The following is a 20,606-nucleotide window of genomic DNA, read 5'->3' as shown; positions in this document are numbered from 1 at the left end:
GAGTCTCTGTGTGGCACTAACTGGGAACTATTTTGAGGTAAAGAGCTGTAAAAAATGGAAAACACACCTACTTTCCTGTCTCTCCTACTCTCCTGTCTTTCCTAACTCTCCTCCAATATCTGACTGCTTTTAGTTACTCTCCAGTGCCTTCCACTAATTACTTTTTGCATTTTGTCCAGAATTTATAACCATTACCTGTGAACTACTCTACCATTTCAAGAAACAGAACTCCTCTTGTTTTATTTTATTTGAAACATTTATTTTAATGGATACTAAGAAGTCACAGGGGGAGGTGACCTTTCAGAGGTGAAAAAATAGATTTTGCTCCTAAGGGTGCCCTTGTTGAGCTCCTCTGGCCCTTATGCATTTAAAGCAGTACTGCGTTGCGCCAGTGTGGTGTAGAGTCAGTCGCTCAGTTGTGTCTGACTCTTTGCGGCCCCATGGACTGCAGCCCGCCAGTCTCCTCTGTCCATGGGAGTCTCCAAGCAAGAATACTGGAGTGGGTTGCCATGCCCCTCTCCAAAAGATGTCAGCGCTCAACAAATTCATCTAACAAATTCAGTAAGTGAAAATTGCTCAGTCGTGTCCAACTCTTTGCGACCCCATGGACTATTTAGTCCATGGAATTCTCCAGGCCAGAATACTGGAATGGGTAGCTGTTCCCTTCTCCAGGGGATCTTCCCAACTCAGAAATCAAACCAGGGTCCCCTAAAGTGACTATAAATATAGGCTCTGAAGTCAGATGGCAGTGCTAATGTGTTTCTCTGTAAGATTCAGAATATTTATATTAAGGTTAATATTGAAATGAAGACATAAGGTATCTGTATTCTTAAAGAGAGCTCATAGGTGAATTCCTAAAAATGTGTCCCCAAATTGTCATATCCCAGTTGTGAAAGGCAGAGGAACCAGAGATCAAATTGCCAACATCTGTTAGATCATAGAAAAAGCGAGAGAGTTCTAGAAAAGCATCAGCTTTATTGACTAAGCCAAAACCTTTGACTGTGTGGATCACAACTCACTGTGGAAAATTTTCAAAGAGATGGGAATACCAGACCACCTTACCTGCCTCCCGAGAATTTGTATGCAGGTCAAGAAGCAACAGTTAGAACCCGACATGGAACAACGGACTGCTTCCAAATTGGGAAAGAAGTATGTTGAGACTGTATATGGTCACCCTGCTTATTTAACTTATATGCAGAGTGCATCATGTGAAATGCTGGGCTAGATGAAACACAAACTGGAATCAGGATTGCCAGGAGAAATATCAATAACCTCAGATACACAGATGACACCACCCTTATAGTAGAAAGTGAAGAAGATCTAAAGAGCTTCTTGATGAAAGTGAAAGAGGAGAGTGAAAAAGCTGGCTTAAAACTCAGCATTCAAAAAACAAAGACCATGGCATCTTGTCCCATCATGTCATGGCAAATAGATGGGGAAATGATGGAAACAGTGACAGACTTTATTTTCTTGGGCTCCAGAATCACTGCAGATGATGCCTGCAGCCATGAAATTAAAAGACACTTGCTCCTTGGAAGAAAAGCTATGACCAACCTAGACAGCATGTTAAAAAGCAGAGACATTAGTTTGCTGACAAAGGTCCATCTAGTCAAAGCTATAGTTTTTCCATTAGTCATGTATGGATGTGAGAGTTGAACTATAAATAAAACTGAGTGCCAAAGAATTGATGCTTTTGAACTGTGGTGTTGGAGAAGACTTTTGGGAGTCCCCTGGAAAGCAAGGAGATCAATCCAGTCCATCCTAAAGGAGATCAGTCCTGGATGTTCATTGGAAGGACTGATGCTACAGCTGAAACTCCAATACTTTGGCCACCTGATGCGAAGAGCTGACTCACTGGAAAAGACCCTGATGCTGGGAAAGATTGAAGGCAGGAGGAGAGGGGGACGACAGAGGATGAGATGGTTGGATGGCGTCACCAACTCGATGGACATGAGTTTGAGCAAACTCCGAGAGTTGGTGATGGACAGGGAAGCCTGGTGTGCTGTGGTCCATGGGGTCACAAAGAGTTGGATACGCCTGAGTGACTGAACACTGTTGTGAAACACAGTTGTGAATTAAGTTGTGAAACACTGTTCGTCATCTTCTACACCTAAATCAGAGCCTTCGGATTTTGTTCTTCTCCAGTTTAAAAATATTTCTCTGAGAAGCATTCTCGTAAATTGCTAGTAGAAATATAAATTGGTATAAGCTTTATGAAGATAATGTAGCAAAATCTTTCAAAATTAACCTTTGACTTAGCAATTTCACTTCTGTAATTTTGTCGTATAGATGTAAACATATGAATGGACATTTACACAATGCTATAACAAAAAAATGAGAAACTGTCCATCAGTAGGGTGGTTGTTATTGTTCAGTCACTAATTGTGTTAGACTCTTTGCAGCCCAATAGACTGCATCATGCCAGGCTTTGCTGTCCTTCACTGTGTCCTGGAGTTTGCTCAAATTCATGTCCATTGAGTTGGTGAAACTAACCATCTCATCCTCTGCCACCTTCTTCCCCTTTTGCTTTCGATCTTTCCCAACATCAGGGTCTTTTCCAATGAGTTGGATCTTCACATCAAGTGGTAGAGAATAAGAGGAATTTATGGCTTACCATGTATGAAGAGATTACAATGAAAGTAGAAAATATTTTTAGCAGAATGATTGTGAAAATATGATCTATAAGAATTTATGCAGTACAACTTAATCTGTATTAATCTATATTTTACAGGAAAATTTACAGCCTTAAAAACTTCTGTTAGAGACTTCCTGGTGGCACAGTGGATAGGAATCTGCCTGCCAGTGCAGGGGACACAGGTTCAATCCCTGGTCTGAGAGGGTTCCAGGTGCCATGGAGCAGCTAGTCCTGTGCACCACGACTACTGAGGCTGTACTTTAGAGCCCTTGAGCCCAACTACAGAGCCCGCGTGCTTTAACTGCTGAAGGCTATGCACCTAGAGAATGTGCTCTGCAACAAGAAAAGCCGCCTGAGAAGCCTGCACACTGCTCTCCACAGCTAGAGAAAGCCAGAGCAAAACATTGAAGGCTCAGCACAGCCAAAAACAATTATATAAAGAAAAGCAAAAGATCACTTCTATTAAAAAAGAAGACAGTTAAAAATCAGTGATCTAAATGTCTATTTTAAGAAGTTAGAAAAAAAGAAGCAAATGTAATCCTAAGATAGTAGAAGACAGGGAATAATAAGGGAGAACTTACTGAAATAGAAAACATACAATAGAAAGAAAAATGACATAAAAAATTTTATTTTTTGAAAACATTAACGTGATCAGCTCCTGGCAAGACTGATCAAGAAAAAAAGGTCATTGTTGTCAATAGCAGGAATGAAAAGGGGAACATTACCTGAGATTCTGTAGTCATTAAAAAGGAAAATTAAAGGATATTAAGTGTAGTTATTCCAGAGCATCCAAAAGAGGAAATACTTCCTAGCTTCTTTTATGAGGCCAGCATAACTTGGCTACCAAAACCTGAACCAAAGATATTAGAAGAAAGGAATATTTAAAGGCAAATCTCTTTCATGATTCTGGATATAAGAGTAACCCAGCAAAATATTTTAAATTCATCATATTATGTACTGAGAGCATATATTTCAGGAATGAAAGTTTGGCTCAACATTCAAAATAAGCTTGGATTTTTAAATAAAATCACTTACTAAATATAAATACCTATTCATGATAGAAACTCTGTAGATTTTTAGAATAGAAAGGACTTTCCTCATTCTGATAAAGGATATCTACAAAATTCTTCAGACAACACCATATTAAAGGATGATATACTGAAATATTTCTTTCCAAGATCAAGAATAAGAGAATGATGCTTTTTAAAAATAAAAAAGAAACTTTTTATTTTGTATTGGGCTATAACCAATGAACAATATTGTGATAGTTTTAGGTGGACAGCAAAGGGACTCAGCTGTACTTATATATGTATCCATTCTCCCCTAAACTCCCCTCTCATCCAGGCTGCCACATAACATTGAGCAGAGTTCCCTGTGCTATACAATAGGACCTTGTTGTTTATCCACTTCAAGTATAGCAATGTGTATGTGTCACTCCCAAACTCTAACTAAGAACGATGCTTTTTATCACCACTTTTACAATATTGTATAAGAGGCCCTATAATATTGCAATAGTGAACCCACTGAATAGAAGATATTAACAGTACATTTATCTGATAAAGGGCATGTGTCTGTAATATAGAAATAAAATCTACAAATGAAAAAATATATAAAAGCAATCCCTTTAATTAGTCACATTAACAGAAGTAGGAAATTATATAAGCACTTCAACAGATGGAAAAAACTGATAAAAGTGCAACTCTTATTCATGATAAAAAAGAAAACTTTTAGCAAATTGTGAATAGAAGGGGATTTCTTGAATCTGATTAATGTTATCTACCAAAGAAATCTACAGCAAGCATATTAAATGGTAAACTACTGAATATTTCCCCCTGAAAAATAAAAAATGAAAGGCAGGGTGCTCATTATCACCACTTCTATTCAACATTGTACTAGAGGTCTTAGCAACATGATAATAAAAATCAGAAGTGTAAATATAGAGAAGGTAAAAACAAAATTGTCATCATTTGCATTAATTCATCTTCCTACCTGCAAATTAAGATTATAAAATAGTTTGATACAGACATTCAGTCCTTACATATAAATAACTGTTTCATGCAACCAAGTACCCAAAGGACTTCTTAGGGGAGGAAAGGAGTTAGGAAAAACTACTTCACAAAACTGACTTTTGTTTTTAATTATTACCTCTTAAAAACTCACTTTAAGTGGAGATACAGGCTTGAGATAGGGTGCTAGGCCTTTTGTAACTGACAAGCAAATATACAGCAGGGTGAGAAAATGTGAAGTTGGTATTATCTGGTGAACACTGAGAACATTTTTCCACAGAAATGTGTTTGTCTAATGGTTCTTTCTGCAGGATTTCATGTACAGTGTAGGGGAAGTAGTCTACAAGCACTCTTAGGAGCTTGTGTATCTTCAGTAACTTCCCCCATAGGAATCTGCTTTCTTAGTTTAAATGGGGAAAGAAGAAAGAGACAGTGGAATTCTTGGACTATTATTTCCAATTTGAGAGTTTCATATAATTCAAAGATAGAAATTATCCTTTGAAGAGAAGGGAAAACAAACCCGTTTAAATATCCCACGGACTCTTCCTCTTTTGAAATTTTCTCTCTCTCTCTCTACTCCTCTGATTATATAAATTTTGATATTAAAAGAACTCTGTCAAGAATTCATTTTTATAATACTCGTAACAGCTGTCCTTTTACATTTATATGGCTGGCTTGAAGCTGGCTTTTTTATTGCCTCCATGGTATGAAAGATATACACACACACCTTAATATGTGTAAAGCTGGCTTAGGACCTGTTACTTTATTTACTGCTCTTTTTTCCAACATCCCAGGTTTTGTTGCTATTGTCATTCCTAGTGATCACCCCATCCTTGTGAGTTTACCCTTGGAAAACCTCTCTAGTATTTTACTGGGGTTTTGGAAGGGCATGAAAGTGGACTTGAGTTGAGTCTACTCACTCTTTTGAAAAGCCAAGAGGCTGGCTGCATCAGCACCTGTGGAGATAAGGTGGAAAGTTGCTGAACTTGGGAAGACTGGTTGAAATCTGTTTAAGGAGAACTGAGAACCCCAGAACCCCTGCATTCCATTCCTGGGCTCTTGTTCTTTCCCTGCCCTGGCAAATACCAGAGGCCTGCTCTGGAACCCCAGGTGCAGTTGAGGCAGAGGTCCTATAATGAGATGAGAATAGCATGGTTAGGTGACATCTGTGTGCTGAGTGTTGAGACTCCCAGCCCTCACCTTGCTCTGCTGCCAGAAAACTAGCAACAAGGCCTTTCCTCTCTCTTAGCAGGAAATTCAAGGATCTTTCTGTGAGTAAAGGGCGAATTCAAGAGGAAAGACCAATTTAAATGGCCCAGTCAGATAATCCTCAGGGTGACTTATAGTCAACAAACTCCACTCACAGGCAGAGAACTTTGAATCAGCTGTGTAGTCCCACATCTGTAAATGTGCATGAGCAACAGAGAATCCCCAGATAACTGGGAATCTGATCAGCCTCCACTGTTAAGGATGGAGACGAAAACGAACATAGGAGGGTCATGTGAGAAATAGACTGTACGGCTTCCGAAATCCTCATGGTACATGAGGGTTCATTAACCCTTTTCTCTACTTCTGTGAATGTTTTTAAATTCCCATGATAATTGTCATAGAAATGAGATTCTCATAGAGATTAAATATTGTAACAATAATAGCATTCTGTAAAAAAAAAAAAAAAAGGAACACTCATCTCTTAGAAACTAAAAGTATGATTAAAAAAAAAAGTAAAACTCAGTAAAAGTTTGAAATTTAAATAAGAAATCTCTCAGAAAGGAGGACAAAAAGACAGATGGAAAAAAATGAATTTCAACTCTAAATCCTATATCTAGTTAAATTATCAACCAGATATGAGGACAGAAAAAAAGACATTGGCAGAAACGCAAGGTTTCAAGTGCCTTTTCTCAGGAAACTGCTGGAGGGGTGTACTCCATCAAAATGTGGAGTAAACAGAGAAAAGGTAAGACATGAGATACAGAAAGCACTAAATCCACTTTAGGAATATGAAGACTCACCAGGATGACAGTGAAGGGCCTTTGCAGGATGAAAACTACAGGCAACACATCCAGAACCTTGCTGAAATTTCCTCACGAAGGTGAAATTAGAAATTAGAAGGTGAATGTCTAATGCACGTGAATCCCTTGGGAGGAGATCTAGACCCAAGTCCGTGTGGCCCACTGCCTGGTTTTTAAATAAAGTTGCATTTGAACACAACTACACTAATTTATTTATACCTTATCTGTGACTACCTGCACATTACACAAAGCAGAGTAGAATAGTTGTGACAAAGATCTTAATAGCCTGCAAAGTCTCAATATTTTTTCTCTGGCCCTTTAAGGGAAAGTTTGTCGATCTGATCTAGAGATTTGATTTTAGATTTGATTGGCCCATAGTTTATGGTTGAATTAGTTATGTCTATCTAGAAGTGAAGTGAAGTGAAGTTGCTCAGTCCTGTCTGACTCTTTGTGACCCCGTGGACTGTAGCCCTCCAGGCTCCTCTGTCCATGGGATTCTCCAGGCAAGAATACTACTGGAGTGGGTTGCCATTTCCTTCTCCAGTGTCTACCTAGGAAACAAAGCAAATTGCTCAATCTAGGGAGAACAGAAATTGGAGAGGAAAGGAAACATAGCCTTGATTTACCGCCTGGTTTACCTTTGAATGGGCTTCCCTGGTGGCTCAAAGGTTAAAGCGTCTGCCTGCAATGCAGGACACCTGCGTTTGATCCTTGGGTCAGGAAGAACTGGAGAAGGAAATGGCAACCCACTCCAGTATTCTTGCCTGGAGAATCCCATGGATGGAGGAGCAGAGTCGGACACGACTGAGCAACTTCACTTTCACTTACCTTTGAATATACTTACATGATTATAATTTTGAGCATTACTTTACTAGTGTGTGAGATGAGTGCAATCGTGCGGTAGTTTGAGCATTCTTTGGCATTGCCTTTCTTTGGGATTGGAATGAAAACTGACCTTTTCCAGTCCCGTGGCCACTGCTTAGTTTTCCAAATTTGCTGGCATATTGAGTGCAGCACTTTCACAGCATCATCTTTCAGGATTTGAAATAGCTCTACTGGAATGCCATCACCTCCACTAGCTTTGTTCATAGTGATGCTTTCTAAGGCCCACTTGACTTCACATTCCAGGATGTCTGGCTCTAGATGAGTGATCACACCATTGTGATTATCCAGGTCGTGAAGATCCTTTTTGTACAGTTCTTCTGTGTATTCTTGCCATCTCTTCTTAATATCTTCTGCTTCCGTTAGGTCCATACCATTTCTGTCCTTTATCAAGCCCATCTTTGCATGAAATGTTCCCTTGGTATCTCTAATTTTCTTGAAGAGATCTCTAGTCTTTCCCATTCTGTTGTTTTCCTCTATTTCTTTGCATTGATCACTGAAGAAGGCTTTCTTATCTCTTCTTGCTATTCTTTGAAACTCTCCATTCAGATGCTTATATCTTTCCTTTTCTCCTTTGCTTTTCACTTCTCTTCTTTTCACAGCTATTTGTAAGGCTTCCCCAGACAGCCATTTTGCTTTTTTGCATTTCTTTTCCATGGGGAGGGTCTTGATCCCTGTCTACTGTACAATGTCACGAACCTCATTCCTGATGTTCAAGCTGGTTTTAGAAAAGGCAGAGGAACCAGAGATCAAATTGCCAACATCCTCTGGATCATGGAAAAAGCAAGAGAGTTCCAGAAAAACATCTATTTCTGCTTTATTGACTATGCCAAAGCCTTTGACTGTGTGGATCACAATAAACTGTGGAAAATTCTGAAAGAGATGGGAATACCAGACCACCTAACCTGCCTCTTGAGAAATCTGTATGCAGGTCAGGAAGCAACAGTTAGAACTGGACATGGAACAACAGACTGGTTCCAAATAAGAAAAGGAGTACGTCAAGGCTGTATATTGTCACCCTGCTTATTTAACTTGTATGCAGAGTACATCATGAGAAATGCTGGACTGGAAGAAACACAAGGTGGAATCAAGATTGCCGGGAGACATATCAATAACCTCAGATATGCAGATGACACCACCCTTATGGCAGAAAGTGAAGAGGAACTACAAAGCCTCTTGATGAAAGTGAAAGAGGAGAGTGAAAAAGTTGGCTTAAAGCTCAACATTCAGAAAATGAAGATCATGGCATCTGGTCCCGTCACTCCATGGGAAATAGATGGGGAAACAGTGGAAACAGTGTCAGACTTTATTTTTTTGGGCTCCAAAATCACTGCAGATGGTGATTGCAGCCATGAATTTAAAAGATGCTTACTCCTTGGAAGAAAAATTATAAGCAACCTAGATAGCATATTCAAAAGCAGAGACATTACTTTGCCGACTAAGGTCCATCTAGTCAAGGCTATGGTTTTTCCAGTAGTCATGTATGGATGTGAGAGTTGGACTGTGAAGAAAGCTGAGCACTGAAGAATTGATGCTTTTGAACTGTGGTGTTGGAGAAGACTCTTGAGAGTCCCTTGGACTGCAAGGAGATCCAACCACTCCATTCTAAAGGAGATCAACCTGGGGATTTCTTTGGAAGGAATGATGCTAAAGCTGAAACTCCAGTACTTTGGCTACCTCATGCGAAGAGTTGACTCATTGGAGAAGACTTTGATTCTAGGAGGCATTGGGGGCAGGAGGAGAAGGGGACGACTGAGGATGAGATGTCTGGATGGCATCACGGACTCGATGGACGTGAGTCTGAGTGAACTCTGGGAGTTGGTGATGGACAGGGGTCCTGGCGTGCTGTGATTCATGGGGTCGCAAAGAGTCGGACACGACTAAGAGACTGAACTGAACTGAACATGATTATAATAATGTAAATATCAAATATTGTGATAATTAAAATGATCATACGAGTGCATGGGAAGATGGAAAGGATGTGCCTGTGTGGTGGGGTAGGAAGAAAAAGGAGCTTAACCCTCATTTTTGATTGTCAGTAGATAAGCCCTAAAATTAAAGAAGCAGCATTGCTAAATACTAAGAGGGAAAAATCCATTCCTCTGGGGAAGGAAGAAACAAAAGGCAGAGGAAGGGGAGGGGCTGCGTTTTTCATACAAACAAACATTTTGCAGACTTTTAAAAACTGCACCTTTTTACTTTCGATGAAGAAATAAAATCAAGAACACCTTCTTCTCAAAATTGGAAAACAAAAAAGGAAAGAAACACTTGTTCAAGGCCCCTGTTCTGTTCTCACTTGCAGTAGATATATGTCGCTCATCATCCCAGTCCAGTTCCTGTTGAGTAAGGACAGTCACAGAATCCTTCAGAATCATGTTCCAACAACTACATTCAGTCATGAGCTGACCCTGCTCATGAAACCAGTATCTCTGATATAATTAGCAAAAGGGCACCAATTAATACAGATTCTGTCTGGTTCATAGATATTCCCAACAAAGGAACATTGCTAAGATACATTATTTGGCCTAACGTTTGAGTATTCTAAATATGTTCTAAGAAAGCTGCAATCCTAAAACTTCACTTGTTCCAAAAAACATTCCTACTTAAACCTACAAACATGGAAAGACAGGTATTTCTCAATAATTTTTTGTAGATATAGGATACTCTAAAGCTAAGTTGTGGTTCTGAATGATTTTGACTTCTGAATTAAAGTAGTTTTTGCTTTTTTTCTGACTCTTGATAGAATCTTTCCAGTTAAAGATGTACCCCTGGAGACTGATGACCTTTCTGACTGGCTCTATCAGCGTTTTATTGAAAAAGAGGACCTCTTATCGCATTTTTATGAAACAGGTACACAGAATCCTATTACACGTATTCCTGAGGTTACTGATGGTTTCAAAGATATATTTTAGGGGAGATAACCATTTTTCAATTCTTCAGGCACCGTAAAGGAATCAAAGTATTTCCATATTTTAGAATTTCAGCTTAGAACTTTTATAAAGACAAATAAATGCATGTGAAATTTATCCAGGCCCTTACTTCATCAGCCAGTGTGGAACAATCAAATGATGAGTAAAACATCATACAAACAGATCAAGTTCAAGAGAATACACATCTGTGGAAGACTGTAGACATACCTCTGTGATTATATGCTCTATTTTATGAAATAGCAAATATCATTCATGTTTTGATCCTGCACTTGATTGTTTGACTGATAGCCATCACCATACAGTCATTTTAGGTTATTTTTAACTGCATTTTCATGTACTTATTCTTTTCTTTACGTGGAGGGATAATATTTACATTTTAAGTCTTCATAGATATAACCTTATTACATTTTTCTCCTAGGGAGAAAAAGGTCTATTACTCTAAGATCCCTTTTCTGTACTCAATATTCTGTACTTTCTATGATAACTACAGTGTGATGAAAAACACAGAGAAGGGAAGGAGAAGAGAGAGAGGAAACCAGGAAGTTGGGGAAGCAAGAACTAACCTGCCTGGAGCCCCAGGCAGACCCCAGGTTTTCACAGACAGCCGTGCTGCATACCTGTTTCCAGAGCAACAGGAGTAAGATGAAGAGAAACATGTCCTGGGTCTGAGGATAGCCGTAGGGTTTTAGATGAATAGAAGCCCAGTTTTCTTCCCATCTAGACTTTTTGGGGACAGAATTAAAGTAGATATTAAATCAGTCTATCAAAGGTCTAAAATTCATAATGTTAATCGCTCAGTCATGTCCAACTCTTTGCAACCCCATGGACTATAGCCCCTGACTCTTCTGTCCATGGGAGTCTCCAGGCAAAAATACTGGAATGGGTTGCCATTTCCTCCTCCAGAGGATCTTCCTGACCCAGGGATCAAACCAGGGTCTCCTGCATTGCAGGCAGATTCTTTACCGTCTGAGCTACCAGGGAAGCCCCCTGATAGTCATAAGCAAAAGCTGATACTGTTAATTATCTTTAAGGCTTTTGTGTTTGTATTTAGGATTGTTTCACTTTATCCTCAATAAGACTCCTTCCTCATCTTAACTTTCCCACCCGGGGACTTTGGAGTCATGCATATTAACATGACAGGAGCAGGACGCTGTCTGTGCCATTAAAATACCTAGTAAGGCTAGCTGAACAAGATGTCCTTCTCTGCTGTTTTTGCATTCCTTGCTCTCCAGGATTTTCTTTCAGGATAAGACAGAATGGATGTATTGGGGAAGCCAAAAAGCTTGTTCAGGGTTTTCTATAAGATGTAATGTAAACCCAAACAAACATTTTTGGCAAACCCAACATAAGGCATCAGGTGATTAAAAGGCCAGCAAGATCCCTCTTCTTATTCATCTCAATCTCTTTATAATATTTGGCCTAAATAGTAGCAACAATAGTAGAAACTCTTTTTAAGAAAGCTATTTGCATAACAGACCTTGAAACTTTAAAGTGTTCTATGTAAATTGTTTGTGAGAAGCAAATCCTCTCTTGAATCAGCTTACCCTAGGGGATTATCCTCAAGAACAAAGACTATTTGAAATGCTGAAGAGTGTTTTCAAGATGACCTTAGGAAATATTGTTCCAAAGTGGTGTAGCTTTCCTTTCCGGAAAAGAATGTAAAGACATCAGTTTACTTTGTTTCTCCTTTTTATTTTTTTTTATTATCGACATATTCCTTTTGAAAAAAAGGAATAAACCATGTTGCCTTTTGAAAATAGTATCAGCAATTTATGGGCTTCCATGCTGGTTCAGTGGTAAAGAACCCTCCTGCCAAGACAGAAGACACAGGTTCATCCCTGGGTCAGGCAGATACCCTGGAGAAGGAAATGGCAACCACTCCAGTATTCTTGCCTGGGAAATCCAATGGACAGAGGAGCCTGGTAGGCTACAGTCCTTGGAGTCGCAAAAAAGTTGGGTATGACTTAGGGACTAAACAACAACATTGGTAATTTACAACCCCTTTTGTGGCAAAAACATTTAATTTGTAAGTAGAAGAATTAGTATAAATTACATTATTTTGAAAAAGAAAATATTTTTTGGCCACAAAGTTTGGCTTGTAGGATCTTAGTTCCCTGACCAGGAGTTGAACCCGTGCCTTTGGCAGCGGGCGCAGAGTCCTAACCACATGTCCATCAGGGAATTCTCTGGAAATTATTTGATTGATTTAATCCTGTGTCCTGGCCATTGCAGAAATCTGTAGGGATACAGTGGAAAACGAGGCAGCCATAGTGCCTGCTCTTCTGCAGTTTATGTTCCTGCAGGAGACAGAAAGTAAACCAGTCTGTAGAAAAGAGAAAGGTAGATTGGAATCAATACAGACTGTGGAAAGTGCCAAGAAGGAAATAAACATGAAGATACCAGTGACTGGTGGGGAGGGGAGACAAGACAGTGGTGTTTTTCTGATGTTGGAAAAATGCCCTGAGCCTGCCTTTCACAGAGGCGGAGGGAGAAGCATTCTAGGCAGAGAAAAAAAGCAAAGGCTCAGAGGTGGGAAAGGGCTCAGTGGTTTGAAAACTGTATCTCAAATGATATCTCTCTTTAAGAGCAAGATGAAATCAGAGATGCTTTAAAAAAAAAAAAAAAGAACGCAGGGCTTCCCTGGTGGTCTAGTGGTTAAAAATCCTCCTGTAAGCTCAGGGGACATGGGTTTGATCCCTGGTCCAGGAAGATCCCACATGCAGCGGAGCAACTAAACCTGTGTGCCGCAACTATTGAGCCAACACTCTAGCGCCTGAGAGCTGCAGCTACCGAATCCTTTAGGCCTAGAGCCTGTGCTCTGCAGCAAGAGAAGCCACCGCAGTGAGTAGCCCACACGTGGCAGTGAAGAGCAGTCTTGGCTGACTGCAGCTAGAGAAAGCCCACAAGCAGCGATGAAGACCCAGCACAAAACACACAAAAGCAAAAACAAACGACAACAGCTAATGTTCAACTTTTACTCTAGCACACCTCCCACCACAAGAAAACAAATTAATATTTCTGTTTTGTCTTTTAGGGGCTTTTCCACCTCCCAAGGGCCATAAGGAAGCTGTTTCCAGGGAGATGACCCTCAGCAATATGTGGATATTTCTCATACAGTCTTTTGCATTTTTGTCAGGCTACATGTGGTACAGCATCTTCCAGTACTTTTTCCATTGCCTGTTTTAGGAATGGACTTGGACTTGTCATGGTCACCATAGGAGTTTGGACTTTCCTAAGCGTGCGTTATTTTACACGTGCAAATCAGAATATTAAAAAAACAAGCAAAGGAGATTCAATGGATGGATTAATATTTATCCCCCTTTGGGATATTTTTAAACTCTACTAAAATGAGGATCAATAATATAATGACCTGCTAATATGTTTTAAGGATTTTTCATGTTTTAAAACGATACACTCTACCACCCATTTATGCAAACATCACATTTGGAGAAGAAGAAATCATCAAATCATCCTAGAAGACTATCTGAGAGAAATTCTGTTGCCACCAGATGGACGTGATAATCTTGCCCAGGCTCAGAAAACTGTGTGCGTCCATTCCTCTTAGCTAGTCGTCTCTGCTAGGCAGCACTGGGGCGTGCCCTCGCCTCTGTCAGCTCTGGCTGCATTCCCAGTAGCCTTGAGGCGAGCTGGTCGGTGCCTTTGGCGCCTTCGAAGAGCTGCTTCCCTGTTGTTTGCAGAGACACCCGGTCCTCAACAGCTCCCTGAGGTGCGGTGTCAAGCATGCCCCCAGGGCCAAAGCAGTGTCCAGTGGCGCGTTCCGGTACTAGAGGGTGTCCTTCCAAAGACCAACTCAGTCCAGTGCCGTGTTTACATGCGTTCATGCTGCCCCTGTATGGGGGGAGTTCACTTGATGTATCTTTTTGTATAGAAGGCATATCATAGATTGATAATTGTCTTTTACAAAATGCACTTTTATCAGATGCATCTACGGCAGAGGATCAGCACTAGAGGTTGGAAACAGAGGTGAACGTGATCAGCGAGTGAAATTCTTGAGAGGCTGCCTGTCTGTCTGCATGTTGATCTGTGCGCTGACGCTCCCCAGCGCCATCTGCACTGGGCACCACACCACGGCTTCTGTCCCACTCAGAGCCTCCGTTTAGTTTTGTTCTCTTTTCTTTCCATTTTGCATTTTAGCATCAAATGCATATGGGGATGGTTGAAATAAATTAAGGCATTTAACTGATCAAGTCAAGGTGAAATAGACTCATTGAATATAAGGAATATAAGAGCTAGAGCCAGGCACTGGCTTCCAGTGGTGACCCATTCTCACATGACACCCCAGAACCTGCGTTTGTTCCCTTAGCACGTCAAGGAGCTACCCGTGCCGGAGAGACCAGCAAAGAGGCTGCCCACTTTCTTCCAATTGATCTTGGAGAGGATAGAGTCAAGTTCATATTTCTGGAAAACTTTTTTTTTAATGATGTGTCACTATATTCATGTGATTTGGTTCTCCTCATAGGAGAACCAAACACTCCTCAGAAAGTGCTGGCACAGTGTCAACTGGTCACCTGCACTCCCAGTGTTGAGAGAGAGGCTGTGTTTTGGTTTGGGACTATAAGACTATTTAGACCCTAGTGAGTCAGTGTACTTACTGGTGATGAGCATTGCTGATTCCCCTGTTGTCACTAATTGTACAAATGACAGTTTTGAGAAGTAGGCCAGAACCTAAAAGTAAAGGCTATTGTTTTCTATTTTTAAATAAACAAAAAAAAAAAAACACAAAAACTGAAAAGATGTGAATTTTCTCCCAGTTACGTGGGAAAGGCAAAGCAACCAAATAAAAGCCCCCAGCAGCTCCATCTTTAGGGTTAATTCAGTACAGAGGTGAAAGAATGATTCATTACCTAAAATACCTCATTGAATGGTAGACAACTACTGGTGAAATGCAGAAGACAGTGTTAATATATTTGGTTTGGTAGTGGGTATTATGCAGTTTTTTTTGAAATCTGAGCATTTTGTCATATGTGTTTTACAGTGACAGTAATTAGGTAAAGCCAATCTCAATTAAAGGTATGAAGAATGATAGGAAGCTGGATAAAAACTTAAAGATGCTTCTGTTTGAGGCCCAGCAAACACTACTAGACAAGATGAATTGAAATTGTTTCCTTGAGAGAGTCAGCCAGCTGGGGGATAAGTAGCTCACTGTGGAGTCTGGCATGCATAGTCCTAGCCAATAGACCTTTTTCGTCATTGCTAAGCAAACCACAGATAGAGTGGCCAGTTCCCCCATCCAAAACAAAAAAAAGAAATGCATACGTCAGTGTGATTTAGGGCCACTTTTGCTATCACTGTTCTCCAAAGGAACATAATATTGTGTAATGTACATGTCAAGCAGACTGTTCTGTAAGATGCTTTTGTCTTCAAGTGCAGTCATTTCAGCAGCTCTGGAGTGAAAAATACCAACAGATGTGTGAGTTAATTTTTGAAAATAGATCTGTGAGTTGTAAATAGATGTGTATTTGGTCTGCTCTATCCCTCTTTGATTCCTTATCAACATGTTCTTTCTCTTCTGTTGGCAAAACATGTTTGTCTGAGAGCATTGATTGTGCTCTCCTTATCAGTAACTGGAGTTCTCCTGCTTGCATAGGGAAGGTAAAGAGAGAATCTGTGATTTCATATGGCAGCCAGGGAAGCAGCAATATGCCACTGTACAGAACCAAATTAAAAGTCCTAATCTGTATTTTTTTTGCAAAGTGAGATCAAAGGATGTTTAGAGAGTATACATTTTTGTCAAGGGAAGAGAAAATAAAACTGTGCCAGTTTCTATGCTAGCAGCTTGTAGAATCTCAGCACTTCCTGGTCTCAGCTGATCTGCCTGGATTCACACAGCAGAGAGGGCTGAGATCTCCCTGCTGGATTTTGGTCTCCATGAGTCACAGTGATGGAGCATTGCTTGGCCACGGACAGGTGCAGTGACTCCAGAGATGACCACCCCAGAAGTTCACGCTTAATTTCAGAAACTGTCATTGGTGTTAAAAGATACAAATAGCATGGAGAAACCTACATGCCAGTGGAAGGTAAAGAAAAATTACAGAACGGAAAATGATGTTTTGGGTGAGCAAACGAGTTGAGAATCTAAATAGTAGATTTTTTTTTTAAGCTAGCTATGAGTTCAAATCTGTCATTAAGTAGTCCTTCATATTACAACCAACCCTTAATTTTTCCACGGGGAAAGACCTAGAGATTACCGGAGTTAATCCAGTAATAAGTCATAGTAAACCAAAAATCTAATTGTATTTAGGAGTTTGAGTCCTTATTCTCATCAAACTGTTTTTCTTCTAGGGATGCGTATTAATTTTTTTTAAAGAAAAGATTTCTGTTGCCTATCTATTTATGACTGTTCATGAGTAGTGAAAAAATTTGGAAAGACAGCTTCAGGAAGAGGAAACACAAAAGCCTGAATAATCTATGGGCTAGAAAAGAATCCGTGAATAATCAAGAGCTGGTGGTATTGTCATTTTTTTCAAGACTTTTTGTGAAAATGAAATGTTATCACCGAATGTAAACCTCAGAACATCACTGTGGTATTAATAGCACTTGGATCGGTGTTGCAATGCCTCTTCATTCTTTGTTCTCGCCACTCATGTCTTGTGGATTTGTCTCGGTAATGTTTCTGACAATCATTTCCCTACGGACTGTTCTAAACTACTGTGACCTGGTTATAATTGTAGAAAGTTAATCATGGATATTCTTATTGGATTCTTTTTATATTTAAGGAAATTTTATTTACATTGCTAAATAGGAAGTTATTTTCTTCATTACACTATAGGACTTCACTCCAGAGTTACCATTATGAGTACGTCAGCTCTAGTCTACAAAAGATGGATAAAAAATGGTTAGCCTTATTTTCTTGCAATGTAGTGCTGTGAATTTTACATCTGTTAACACGAAAGGCGAAGTCAGAGCCACCCTGGGCAACAAGTATACTGGTTTATTTTATGAGACAGTAGAGACTAATAAGTTTGGGACCAAAGCCACCTAAATTGGACATTTTGGGGTCACAAAGGGGCCAGGTGTTCTCTGGAGCAGTCACTGGTTGGTGCTTTATTGCAATCATTTTGCACTGATACCCAACAGTTAGGAACTGGACCCTGGGAATAAGCTGAGGGTGCTGTACTGTTGAGGGAGGGTGACTGTAGCCATACAGAAGATAAAATAAGGGTTTTTCTGCAAAATTTCCATTTGAGGATTTTTACATTTAATATTTTTTTAAAACAGTTAAAAGAGCAAAAAATATATGTGTAATCTAGTTGCAAGATATGCACACATATGTTGAATGGCTTTATTTTTGTTGTGTAAAACTGTTGAACACATGACTGTAATGCACAAATTCTTTATATGTAGGGGTCTGTGCATTTTACAGTAACTCATTTCATGATTGGATAATGAAACAGTTATACATTGAATTGCCATTGTTGTGTTACATGCTTTCCTTTTCTTTACAGTTATTACAGAGTTGTATTTATTTTATACAGGTGGGTTTTCATTTTCCTGATGCCATAATGTTTACTTCAGCTTGTTGACCTGTCTTTCTTTGTCTATCTGCATGTTGTAATGTATGATAAGAATGAATGTAAAGGCTGCGGCACCTGTCATTAAATTTTGTAAAGGGCTGGTCACTCGTGGATCGATCTGGTTTATGAATGCATTTGCGATTATTTTAGTAACCAGAATCACCTTTTCAGAAATTTAGATGTGAACACCAAAAGAAACATTTTTCCCAACAAAAATTAATAGCTGGTTCTATTTTTTTTAATCTAGAAAAAATAAAGTTGATTTTTTTCAAGTAAAGTGCTTTTAATTCTTAGTAGTGGGGGTGGGGTGTTTGTATTTTACTGGAAAGATTTAGGCATTAACATCTGTGGACATGTATTATGGCAGTTGGATGCTGAGGGCAAACTGAAAAACCAAAAGAAAAAAACATTGTGCTTCCTTCTTTGGTTTTAAACTATTCCCCCCACTCCTTCCCCACTTTCCCCATCTGGCGGTGTACTGGTAAATGTTGAATAGTCTGCTCTCCTAGAAAAAAAGTCTGTATACAAGTGTACATGTTTGTTAAAATTTTGCTGATAGCAAAGACATATAACACAGCTAACAAATAATAATAAAATATACTTTATTGTCATGTCCATATAGCCAGTTCATTCTCCCAGGATGCTTTAATTGATTTTTGCTGAACTCTTGTAGCCAATCTATGATTGCAATTCGGCCATGATTTGAAAAATGGAATTACATCATAATTACTTATTACATTCTTAAATTTATTATCATTCAATCTGATATGTGATCTGATAAAGTGTTTCTTCAGTTCAGTTCAGTTGCTCAGTCATGTCCAACTCTTTGTTGACCCCATGCAGAAAAAATTGTTTCTTACCCTTGTGCAAATTATTCTCACTAAAGTGAACCACATTTGGCTTCATTACTCTTTGTAAGCTTATGTAACTTAATTTCAATAACAACTATTTAGCAACTGCTGGCAACATTTTAAAATTTAACAATCAGCTGTAGTGAGCCAGTAGGAGCTGTCTCCAGCACACCACTGTCCTGTGCTCTTTTTAAAATTTAACTGTTAGTGTTGAGTAAACTCACTGCTCAACACTAAGGGTCCTATTACTGACCCTTGCAGGGGCTTAATGGGTGGAAAGCATTAAGTCCTAGAGAGCATGCTTTCGTTTATTTTTTCTAAGTTTTTTTTTTTTTTTAATGTGGGTCATTTAAAAAATCTTTGTCAAATTTGTCGCAATACTGTTCTCTTTTATATTTTTTGGCTATCAGCCATGGGGGATCTCCTAGCTCCCTGACCAGGGATTGAACCCTCACACCCTACATTGGAAGGTGAAGTTTTAACCACTGGACAGCCAGGGGAGTGGGCTTTTGATTTGAAGAATTTGATAATAGCAAATCTTTCCTCAAGTGCATGGGAAGCTTGGATTTTTCTAAAGTTGGTCCTTTGCTTTCATTTCTCAAAACTAGGTAAATTGATAATAGGCATCTCTAAGATTCTGTTCTGAGCACTGAAAACACTCATTATTTAGATACTTGGAGAATATGTTTGATCCCACTGAAAACTTAAATGTGTTTAAATGTCTCACACAGTCTGCCAAACAAGTTAAACAGTTCAAGTTCCATCTACCTCCTCTTTCTCTGGACGTAGGATGCTGTTCTGGTGAGGCTGTTACTGTTTCCCCCAGTGTGGTTTCTGTGGAAGATGAAGGACAGGCTGAGGACAGAGCCCTGAAAGCAAGTGTGAAGAACTCAGATCTGTTGCGGACCAGCCCTATTCTTCATGAGTTGGGAACAAAAGAAAAGCCATTGTTTTTAATTTCCACTTAATATGAAAATGTTTGTTTTTAGAAAACGTTTCTTCCTGATGAAAAAGAAAATGTATTTTTAAAAGGAAAAAATTTCCTCTTTTGGCTATCAGAAAAAGTCAGCTGTATGAGCATGTGTGACCATATCATAACATGCTGATATGATATAAGTCAATAAATTTTTACCTCTCAGGACTTGGATAACCTTGTTCTTCACTCTTAGAGGCTTGAGAAACAAACTGAGTATCAATTACGCAGATCATATTGAAACACACATGAATGGACTGTGGGAGGAGGGCTGCCTAACCACTGGAAATAAAACAGGCTCCTTTCCTAGTCAGCAAAATGCTCTTTATTAGCTGAGTAAGCCCATTTTACAAAGAAGAAACTGGAACTGTTTGGGTTTGTTTTTGCTTTTTTTGCTGGAAAGTGTGAGCATATTACAAAGCTCCCTCCTGAGTTTTCCCCCAGAAAATTTCTGTTGCCTCTTCTTGGAAAACTTTCTGCTTTTTAGGTGTGCAATTCATTCTAGAGGTGATGGTAAAGTTCTCAAGAGGGAGCTCTGGGCCATCCTTGTGATGACAGCAGCTGTCTGAGCGATGTCACTGAGAAATCACACGGCTAGGACACCTCCCCTAAAATATCAATTCTGCATCTTCATTCCTTTGTTTCATTTTTGACACCAAACTGCCTGAAAAGGTCTTTATCTTCAGTTCTTACCAGTTAACACCGAACACTATCGGAGTCAGCTGACAGATAGTTAAAGGAAAAGAAAATAGATACCTATAAGTTGGGGGAGTTGGGAGGGGATT

The 20,606-nt window shown here is 39.5% G+C and overlaps 1 protein-coding gene across 4 annotated transcripts in view; it reads left to right on the top strand.

Moving 5' to 3' along the window:
* The window catches only part of LPGAT1 (lysophosphatidylglycerol acyltransferase 1), a 159,146-nt gene extending 139,157 nt beyond the window's left edge, over nt 1-19,989 (top strand). For 3 of the 4 annotated variants that reach the window (XM_040263111.1, XM_040263113.1, XM_040263114.1), the window contains exons 7-8: nt 10,276-10,382; nt 13,497-19,989. In XM_040263111.1, the coding sequence (XP_040119045.1) occupies nt 10,276-10,382; nt 13,497-13,648 (259 nt within the window). In that variant the 3' untranslated portion in view covers nt 13,649-19,989. The remainder of the gene's footprint in view (nt 1-10,275; nt 10,383-13,496) is intronic. The other variant, XM_040263112.1, reaches the window with a different exon arrangement.
* The last annotated feature ends 617 nt before the right edge of the window (nt 19,990-20,606 follow it).

This window comes from Oryx dammah, unplaced genomic scaffold (genome assembly GCF_014754425.2).
Source record: "Oryx dammah isolate SB20612 unplaced genomic scaffold, SCBI_Odam_1.1 HiC_scaffold_21, whole genome shotgun sequence".
Taxonomy (NCBI): Eukaryota; Metazoa; Chordata; class Mammalia; order Artiodactyla; family Bovidae; genus Oryx; species Oryx dammah.
The sequence above is the reverse complement of the archived record's forward strand: the minus strand, read 5'-3'. Positions and strand labels throughout refer to the sequence as shown.